Source organism: Schistocerca nitens, chromosome 3 (genome assembly GCF_023898315.1).
Source record: "Schistocerca nitens isolate TAMUIC-IGC-003100 chromosome 3, iqSchNite1.1, whole genome shotgun sequence".
NCBI lineage: Eukaryota > Metazoa > Arthropoda > Insecta > Orthoptera > Acrididae > Schistocerca > Schistocerca nitens.
Window position 1 is genome coordinate 889,849,939 of NC_064616.1, and position 11,363 is coordinate 889,861,301.

Sequence of the window (11,363 nt, forward strand, 5' to 3'; positions counted from 1 at the left end):
TATAACTTTATAAGGAAGTCAAGGTCTTTCCAGTAGTAACAGATTTAGTCTCTGTTATTATTATTATTATTATTATTATTATTATTATTATTACTGTTATTACTGCTATAAGTATTTCTATTACTATTCACCCTCCTAAAGCTCCCACAGTCACTCTCTGGCCAAGTAACTATTCCAATGTCGCTCTCACTTGCTGTGAGACTTCTCACAGCCAGTGAGAGCAACATCAGAATTTTCTTAATTGCAAGTCTCACCTTGCTGATCTGGTAAACTTTCTGTCACCATTACCACAAAAGAAAGCCATAACCACCAAGTGCTGCTTAAACTGATGCCATGCCACACAGAAAAGTGACCCTCTGAGCAAAAAATGGTTTCACCACAGTCACATTTGGTTTTGAAGAGTATGTGACAAAAGGGCCTATGTCAACTACACCAACACCAACAACAACAACAACTACTACTACTACTACTACTACTATGACAACAACTACTACAATTTACCACATCAGTTGTATACTAGTTGACACATTCCCACAATTCCTTACTTCCACTGAATCTCTTCCCACTATCTTTTACTTACTTTTCAGAATATAGAAACATAAACGTTCTGGCCAGTCTTTCGTTGTATACTTTTAGTCTATTCCATGTATTTTTTTTACTTCATTGAGAAATATTTGCAGCTCAAATCAGGACTAAATTCATGAGTTTGAGGCAGAATTAAAAAAAAAATTCTTCATTGTTTATTTAGGAAGGTATTCTTGGATTTCTAGTACTAGCAACCATTGATATGTTTCATGAAGGTAGTTGATATTTCAGTATCTGGCCTCATGGTAAGCACGAAATCCTCGTATTTCTGTAGCAGCTCAGTATCCTCTCTCTGAAATTTTCATGTCCGTATAAAGAAGCCCACAATACATTTCTTGAAGTTGCTATTCACATATGTGTGTTCAAATTAGGCCCACAACTAACCACATCTTTGCCTTAACTGTAGTCTTCCTGTTACATCATCCTTCCTCTCCCTTCCTTACATCTCCATCTGTCCTCTTCTCTTTGTTCCTTCCTCACATCCCCCAGCTGCCCTCTTCTCTTCGTTGCTTCCTCACCCCCACTCCCCCACCTCTCCACTCCTCTCATCTTCTATCTTTGTTCCTTCCTCATGCCTGCCTCTCTCTCTCTCTCTCTCTCTCTCTCTCTCACTCTCTCTTATGTATATAATCTTTTATAGGAAACTATAATTAATTTGTAATTTTATCTTTGCAGAATATGTGCGTAAGTATGCTACAGAAGAAGCTCTCCGGGAACAGGAAAATCAAGGTGTGTCATCTGACAGTGAGTCATCCATGTCAGACTTCAGTGAAGATGAAGCTCAAGACATGGAATTATAACATAAACTTTATTATTGGCTGTCTTAGCTGATCTATGAAGTGTACATTGATCAGAAGTGTGCAAACAGTTGGACAGCCTGTCAGGGAGTTGACATTTAACACTAAATAAATAATAGACATTAATATAGGTATGTTGCTGCATCACTTTTAATGACTGCAGCATTTTGTAACAATGATGTGCTGCTGAGCTTACGGGAACTAGAGAAAGAAAAACAACCTGGCAGAACATCTTATAGAATATTTTGTAGAAATAACACATTCATACATAATTTTATTTCACTAATGCTTGTACATACAATAAAGTTTTGTGTATTAAATAATTTGTAAATAAATTTAAGTTTCATATTCTGTTATGGAGCCTCACCATATTTACATTTAACTTGCTCTTTTTGTACATAATTCATCCAGAGATATTTATTTATTCCACTAAAATGCCTAAAATTGTAAGGTTATCTTACTTTATGTAAACAATCTTATTTCTGTTGTCATCAGATCTTAAGTTTTATTGCTTTTTATGTTAGTGTCATGTTCATAAATATTATTATTGTAATGTGAAACAGGAATACAAGAAAATTTATTGCGTAATACAGGATGAATTTTTTGCTAAAGTTTTAACTCTGTTACGGAGTGATTTCCTCCATAGTAAATGCTACACACTAATTAACTCTTAACTAGGCATTAAACTTATTTTTCTTCATCCATTTGTTTCTGTAAAAGTATTGTTTAGATTGGTTCAGTGGCAATGAAGAAACTAAATAAGATGGGTCAGTACATTCTCATTTGTTTTTCAAAGTTGTGTGTGTGTGTGTGTGTGTGTGTGTGTGTGTGTGTGTGTGTGTGTTTGTTTGTTTGTTTGTTTGGGGGGGGGGGGGTGCACTACGATCAGCGAACAGAGAACAAAACATGACCAACTGTGATAAAGTGTCTGGAGCATAAAATCCATGTAGACAGTGAGTCCTATAAAATGTCACCTCAGAAGTTTATTAATCACTGCGTCAGTCAGACCTGGAATACAGTTATCAGAACTGACCTTGAAGGTTGTGCACATACTTGCCTAATTAGTTTTGGATTTTGGTAAATAATTGGATAGGTTTACTCCAGGCAACTGATCTAAGTAGAGTACTTTTCATACATAACTAAGATACTCAGATAGTACTTAGCTGTCTCAGCAATTTTATGAAGTGGAGACATATGATAAAGTTTTTATGATAACTGCTGCAAAGAAAAATGGAGAAAACGGCCTTTGACCCAAACATTTAACAAGTGACTTGCACATAAAATTTTGTTAATTTTCAGTTGCGAAGGAAAAAAACTTTTGAACAATACAAACATGGTAAAATTTATTTGATCACAAGTGAAAGAAAAAAAACTAGTTATGTTCAGTAAGAGTACAGAATTAATCTAGATAATTGTTTCCTCCACTAAAAGGAGGAAACTGCATTGACATGAATTTTCAGTTTATTACATTGATTTAATATTTATTGGAAGCACTGGTAAAAATGCCCTTAAGAGATGAGGCAGTTTATACAGTGTCTAATAAATGAGGCTGCCAAAAGGAAAGCCATTGAAAAGCAAATAATACTTGAAGTGAAGTGGACGTCTTGAGCATTGAAAACATTAACACGTTGACTGCCACAAAGCTGCTGGTGGACACAGCAGAGCTTCACACATGACTCTGTGTTCCCGCCGGTGGCCACAAGGTCCACTCTGTTTAGGAAAGTATATCTTCGGATGGAATGTTTGTAATACACACAGTTACTTGTGACTTGTTGAGAAAACATATACTGTAGACAAATGTGGTCTGTAAATACGATCTTGGGCAGAGAGGTATTATCAGCTTAGTCAGAGTCACAGTTGTGACTTCTTACAGTTGTACTTGCTGCATATTTATTGCAGTCCATTGCCTTCACCATTATCAACACAATCATTGTCATCAGTGTCGCCACACTCTGTTGTCCACAAGTGTCTGTCTTTTTCTTTAGGAAACTCTGATAATGCATGACCACTGACATTAAAGTCCGATTCTTCCAACTTCTTCAATAATTCATAATCTTCGAAACCATTTTTTATTGACATTTACAGTGTTGTGCTGTTCAGCTGGTTGATGATACAGGATCTGTTTGAGCTAAAACCATTTATGCTCTTATTATATGATAAAGCAAGTGTCATTGTTTGTACTAAAATATAAATTGGCATGCAGATTTATAATGGATGTAGAGTAACATTGAAATTTTGTAGGCATTTGTAATAAAAATTATGTTGCAAAAAAAAAAGTTGAAAAAGAAATTTTACCTGATTTCCTATATATCGTTGTCAATCAGGAAATTTATATTAATTCTCGATACTGTGCTAAACAAAGTGGAACGTGTTGCTGCTGGCAGGTATGGCGTAAGGCGTAAGGCTCTGCTGTGTCCACTGATGGTCTTGTGGCATTACTTATAATGTTTTCCTGGTGATATTGTTGCTGAGAGAATAAATATGAGCCCAGTATCTTCTCAGTTATCTTCGAAATTTTCCTAAGAAGGGTTTGTTACTTTTTGCACCAGAACAGACAAACAACTGTGTGTGTGTGTGTGTGTGTGTGTGTGTGTGTGTGTGTGTGTGTGTGTGTGTGAGTGAGAGAGAGAGAGAGAGAGAGAGAGAAAATATTAATGAATTTCAGACTTAATTCCTTGAGGCCCTGTCTTGAAGCCTAGTCAAGAGTTAATATTGCAACATATTATGATTGTTAATATTGCAATATTTTATGTTTGTTATGTTGACTGCAGTTTACAATATTAAGGTAACTGTTGAACAATAATTAACTCACATTGATTTGTAGAAAGTGATAATTTTAGTCTTTGTAGTAACTTGTTTACTATTGACTATTGTTGTGCATTTTATTGTGAGTTGAGATATGTGGGATTACTTAAAAAGTTAATTTTCTGACAATTTTATGTCCAATTAATTGTAATTAATACACTGAAAGAAAAATATCAGACTGTAAGAAATTGTTAAAAACGGATCTGGGATTTTTTTTTTTTTTTCCAAAAAGAAATAGTGAATGTCTATATAAAACACCAAACTGTGAATAAGTTTACTGTTTGAGAAAAAGAAACAAGCTAAAAATTACAATTCTGAAAACAGGAGGGTTTATCTGGTGAAAATGTTAAAGATCTCTATTTAAATTATGGCGAGAGATATAACTTGTGAATGCGTAATAGTTATTTTACACAAATGAGCTTCAGAACTTGAGGAGATGGAAATTGCACATAGAGTACAGGTCAGTGATTTAAAAGAAAGATTAATGAATTAATTAGTTCCATTTATGAAAATAATTTATAAATGTACATGGGGGGTTGGGGGGGGGGGAGAGGGTGTTATATAGTAGACAAGAAGCTGACCTCCCCCCGCACACCACACCACTTTGTAATTTTGTTGGCGGGTGAGCACAGCTGCAGTACAAGGGAGATCTAAATGTTCCAATAAAACTTTTTTCCCTAGTATTGATAAATAAAACTTTTCAGCAAAGATTACCATTTAGTAGAATATACTCTGAGGTGAGGTGGTCAGTTGAAAACGTAAACACAAAAGTTGAATTGGTGTAAGTGAAGAGCCTATGCAACACGTTGCTGCTACCGTTTTATTGCTGTGTTTATGAAATTGACTAAGAAACTAAAGTTAAATTGAGGATGTATAAAATAACTTTATAACTACAACAAGTGCATAAGGTTGTGCCAGGAAATCAGGCTAGCATAACTTAGTGGGGAGGGCATTGAATAGTTATTGTAAAATGACACAGTACTCCCTGAAAAAGTTGTCTTTTGCTCTGTTTAAATTTGGTGCATCATGCACTATTATATAAGACAAAGATTTCTGAAATAGTATTTCTCTCTGTTCCTCCCCTTCTGTTAGCCATATAATCATATAATTAGACTTAGCAAATGAAAATATTGAATTTATATAAAGTTGGAAGGTGGTTCATTTCATTCTATCCATTGGCTAATTGTTATGAAAGGCTTTTACCACAATCAGTTAGTTTGTCTGATTGCATAAATAATGAACAACAGAAGGAAATCAGTGTCTGTATACAGCTATAATTCATTTAACAGTGAACCAAGGGTGATGTTTCATCATCCTGTTAATATCCAACAGTACTGTGCTAATTACTTTCTCTATTCAGTTTTTTCTTTCATCTGAATTTGAATTTCACTGTGTGGTAAAACGTGAAGTACATTATGATTTTTGGAGAAAAATGGTAATTGTTGGTGCACATGTAGTAGTAATGAGATTTCTGTCACATTCACAGGTGCATTGAGCCAGCTTTAAAGGCAAAGGTTGTCAGCTTTCAAGTCAATTTTCTTCAGAAAATTGACATGTATTGAGTTGTTATTAAGCTCCCATGTTTTCATTCAGGTAGGAACATGAGGAATGAGTGGGTTATATATGTAATAGCTTATTTATGTAAACATGAGAATATTTAGTGTGACAATGTAATTTAATGCATTCAGCATGCAAGTTGGGTGGGGGGTTACAAGTGTCTTACTGTCATAATTAATATCAACTAAAGTGTCATTTTTAGGGTCCTCTGATATGCGATAAATGCACAGCAATATCAATAATTTTAACTTACTTGACATTTTATCAGAAATAATTCTACACTGTTATAAATGTAAAATAGGGCTGATTAATGCAGACAGGTGTTTTCGTATGATATGCTCGTCTTATGCAGTTCAAATTACATCTAGAATTGAATCAGTAGATGAGTGGGGAGATCTTAAATCTATGTAATACCAGTAGTCATTGTTTTGTGATGTAATGCTCAGTACTGTTAAAAGTTGTGTAAGTCAGTAAGCAGAAGAAATGTACCTTAGAAATAAGTGGACCACAGTGAGTCTTACCAATTGGTGAGAGAGAAGCTCTCAATATTTCTTTTTGAATTTATTGTACCATTTAATAAACTATGTTCTTCATCAACATTGTGAGTAAAGTTGTCTATTTATGGAAAAATTAATATTTTATATAAACTTTTATTTTTGTTGTTGTTCATATCTGTTGTTGAAATTTTGTAGTGAAATATTGTAATGGCACAGTATGAAATTGCTCTGCCTAAAAGCTAAAAATAATACCTCTTTGTCTGAAAACCTTAGGTAATACATCTCATTGCACATGTGAATCTTTTTGTTCATTTAATTTTACATGTAACAGAATGCAATTCAAATGAAAGAAAGCTAGTCAGATTTGTGTTACTCTGTATACAGTATGTTCAGTTGTTACAATGTAATCATTTATGCAAGTGGTGGTACCTTTCCTTGTACTACAAAACAGTACACACAAATTTTGTTCATCTTAATGTTGATGTGTGTAAGTGTATCAGGTAATTCTGTTCCTGCCATTTGTCATGCTTTCACTGTGATGACAAAAATCTACCACTAATTTTTGTGCAAAATAATAAATTATTAAATTTCCACAGTTTTGTACTGTTGGAATCATTCTTCTACACATCATCACAATATATCAGGTATGATCTGTATAGTCATTGTAAAGCATGGAGTGTGCCCATATTAAACAGATTTCTTTGTGTGCCTTTGTGTTCTAGAGCTCTAAGGTGGAATATGGCAGTTTCATTGTAGATAATAAGAATTTTGTGGATGCATAATAATTATTCCTGGATTATTATTGTGTGGTTAGGATTGTTTGTATGATAAATAACTAATGAGTGAGATGTATTAATCCCATAGAAATTTTTGTAATACAATAATGAAAGACAGTTTACAAACTTAAGATTGTCATTGATGAACCTTGCAATCCCTGTTGTGCATTATTCAAAATTTATTTTTAGAATTGTTTAACAATTATTTACGACTTCTGTCTGTTGTGAGGCTTTAGTTGGAGGTGTTATAACTACGCATCATTCTGTCTGTTTATAGTCGACAGCAGGCATTTCGTCCAAACGTGCACCACAGGGTCCTTACCTGTAGTAGTTATTTTGCTACCTCCCTGCCTCCGCCTCTACACTACCATGGATTTTATTCTATTCAATACTTTACACACTACATGGTATTCTCTAGAGAACTGTTGAATCATAGCAAAGCAGAAAACTGTTGTTCCCTGATACATTGTTTACTTGACAGTATCAACAGTTTCTAAAAAAAAAAAAAATATTAAATGAAGTCAGTATCATCTTCAGAATCCAAAAATTTCTAATTGCAGTGTAAACCTTGGCTGAAGTCATTTCCGCAACAGTTTCCATTGACAAATGTATTTTATGGAGCTTTTTTTAAAATACTTTTTTACTTAATTGGTTTTATTTTGCTCATGATAGTTTGCTGCATTAATATGTGTTGTGGGTTTGTGTTATTTGAGGTAATACCTCAATCTCCCAAATTTTTCATATATAAGAACTTATTGCAGTGTTATTTTTTGTTCTGTGCCCACTTTGCATCATTCTCATTTTGTTACAGCATTTACAAAAATTTACTGTCTGTGAATGAAAACTAATATTTATAATGTTAAAACTCTGTAAGAGAAGGCATAGGTCAACTTACACTGGCAAAGTCTTAACAGCCAAATGTTATAAAATAGAAACCTTTTCAGTGGTAACAGAAAGAAAAGTGATGACAGATCCTGCCTTTACTGATAAATGTCATTTTGCTGTTAAATACTGTGTGTTTCTAGTTATGCTTTTCCCCTGTCATTTTAAGCCTTTAGTTTTGTTTTGTGTAAAGCTTTTGGTTTGCAAACTCTCATCTGACTAAGGAAAAACTTGATGGAACCTAAGTTTAATCCTTAGTTATGCCATATATTGTGCCAATAAGCGAGTCTCATAAATAAATAAAAAATCAGTTTTCTGTAAAATGTATTAGTAAGTATCACTTTCCACATGAAAGTAATGTTGACATTTAGGAACCCCACATCATAGATTGCAGTCCCACCCACCCCATTCAAAACATGCAAGCAGTTGCATGTACTTCTGAAAGTAGTGTGATTCCTAGTTACAGAAACCAATTAGCAGAGCACAGATACTCATTCATTACTTAACACATGTAAATCACATTTGTAGCCACTATTTGGACGCAAATAAAAATCACAGTTCGATGCTTACTTAAGCGAAAAAAGTTACATTTTTCTAGAGACCAACACTGAATCCTTACATACCTTGCTAATAGATTTGAAGGCTGTAGTCAGTGACAATCTGAATGTAGTTGTATGATCCAGTGCTTGCAAGGTGGTGACACCTGGTTTCATTAGTAGAGGCCTTGTATCAACACAGTTTTTAGCAGTAGCCCATGTATTGCTATGCTGAAAATGGCAAACAAATAGTGATCTTAGGTACTTTTTTGTGTTATCTCTTTCACATGTTTGCTACACTAAATTACAAATATTTATGTAGGATTACTTTGTTTCTCTGAAAAAAATTATTTTGTATTAAATAGACAGTTCCTAATAAGTGTACTGCTGTTGTCATATCATACTGATAGTGCCCAATACAATGAACTGCTCTTGCAGTTCATGCTTATAAATGCAAGTGCCTTTTACAATTCATTAATTTCTTAAATGTGGTGCATACCAATTACAAAATTGTATTTTACTGAGGTATTTGTACCACTTTTGTTTCTGTGACATCTTTTAGAAACATGTGTAGCAGTATATCACTTCTTCTTTGTAATAAAATGTGCTAATTAAGGAAATCTTTGGTTTTCTGCCAATTTGAAAGCAAAAACTAACGCAAAATAGAGAGAAGAGTTTGTCACCATTCTATGTTGTTGTGTTGTGTTGAGATATAGCACTTTTAATCAGCCTCCAAGCTTCTTAATGCTGAGCAGACACACAAAAAAGCTGTTGAATATCTAAAACTTCTTTGCTGTGTGGTCTATATCAAACACCTGAAGCCCTAGTGCTATATCTTCAGTAACATGAAATGGGGAGAAGGGCCCTAAATCCTTAACTGTGAGACAGTGTTTCTTAGTTTGGGAACCCGAGAGTAATGGCAAAGTTACATGATAAAACTTAGACAGGAAATTGGAGCGAGAGACTGAAGGTGCAGCAGATGATATGAATTACAATGTGTATTTTCAATATTTTCTCTTGGCAGTCGTGTGTTAGAAATGTTCTGTGTTCTATATGCAGCATAAAGCTGTTAGAAAAATTTATTTGAAGTCTTTCTGACTTATTTCATAGGTTGAGATGTATTTTCAATATTTTGAGATGGCTGAGAACCTTAGAAGATTTTCTTAATTCAGCCCAACAAGAAAACCTTGTATATATAATGTTTTGAGATGATACTGTATAGTGCTTCCTGAAATTATGTTGTCAGTACACAACGATTTCTTGTTTGCAAATTTAGTTATATCAAGGCAACGAGTTTTCAGGAGTGAAAATATAATATGCATGCATGTGTCCATCAGAAAAAACAAATAAATAAAGTGTAGTCACACATGTAGCATGCAATGAGTGTATAGTAGATATATTCTTTATAGAATTAAAAGTTGAATCTCATCCTGTCGTGTAGCCACAGTGCAAAATGAAACTATAACAATTAATGCTGCCACTGCCACTAGAATCTGGATATAAACAGAGTTGTTAATGTGAAGATGTGAGTTTATAATCTATGTTTTTGTGACTCTTTGCTTAAAGTTGTCCGGTGTAGTAAGTACAGAAACAGAGAAGGTTAATGAATTTTAATCTTATGGCTGTGTATGCAGCCCTGTTATTTTAGTGATGAATCAGAAGTAATACTTTATGTAATAGTGTGATCAGAAAGTTGTTTCTAATTAAAGTTTTAGTTATTCTCAGAATGTATCATCTCTGTCAGTGGTCCACTGCAATATTTTCTTGAACTCTTTGTGTGTGATATATCCAACTTCATCCACACTTGAAATACTGACCTGGTTGGCAGTAGTACAGTGAAACAAAGCAAGCTCTGAGAACCATGTATGCTAAATAGGCAAAAGGAGTATATAAAAAAAATGGCAACACAAAAGATTAGAACAAAAAATGACAAATACATACAGTGTGTGTTGATGCCTTAACTTAAATTAGATGAAAGTGTAATACTTTTGACAGTTCTAATTCAACACCCCCCCCCCCCCCCCCCGCTCGCTCTCTCTCTCTCTCTCTCTCTCTCTCTCTCTCTCTCTCTCTCTCTCTCTCTCTCTCTCTCTCTCTACAATGCCTGTCCTCAGCTAGTGACTGCAGTTTAGCATAATGTCTGCTCTCAACTACTTTCTGATGGATTGTTATCTTGTGAAAAGTTATATTGGAAATATTAATAGAAGCTGTTCCATTATTTGTTCATGGTGCACAACTTTTGTACCTTGATGCAGGTTTTTGTTTGGAAAATGAAATCAACTTTGAAAATCAGAGTAGTTTCAGGAATGTGGTTGGCATATGAACATGTGAACTGTGAAGGAAGCCATCCATTATGTGGCACCGTGGGTAGTGAACACAACTTGTACTCACTCTCTTTAAGCCAAAAATTGTTATTTGATTTGCAGCATTGTCATCTTTGTGGAACCGGAAGTATCACTTTAGTAGTGCAGTATACCTTTTGTCTTCAATATGCCATTTAAGGGGAGCCGGAGGTGGTCAAATCCAAAAAATTACGATTTTTTTTTCCTGCCGAAAATTAATTGGAACATTCCTCTTTAATGTAAACTTTGAATTATTGTTCTACTCGCCCTAGAAGTGGAGTTGTTATACCATTTTCCCCCACGCCTGCAGAGGAAATTGGCGGCCGCTGAATGCATCTAACACCCTCTCGTGACTTCCTGGCGAACTGCTTGGGATTTTCTCGACCTGTTACGCATACAGCGCCTTATGTTACGCATACAGCGAGTGTGCAAGGGTTGGCTACATTGTTTTCTGTGACAAATATTACCCGTATTTCCTTACAGCTTACTCCTATTTTCCTCAGAATTTCGAACATCTTGCTCCATTTAATATTGTCGTACACTTTTGTTCTGGTTACGATGCCACGTTTTAGTAACCGTGTATATA

At 34.6% G+C, this 11,363-nt stretch overlaps 1 protein-coding gene across 1 annotated transcript in view; it reads left to right on the top strand.

Moving 5' to 3' along the window:
- The window catches only part of LOC126248942 (ubiquitin-conjugating enzyme E2 H), a 140,508-nt gene extending 130,346 nt beyond the window's left edge, over positions 1-10,162 (top strand). Inside the window, exon 5 of the mRNA XM_049950458.1 lies at positions 1,261-10,162. Coding sequence (XP_049806415.1) covers positions 1,261-1,385 — 125 coding nt within the window. The 3' untranslated portion in view covers positions 1,386-10,162. The remainder of the gene's footprint in view (positions 1-1,260) is intronic.
- Positions 10,163-11,363: the final 1,201 nt, after the last annotated feature.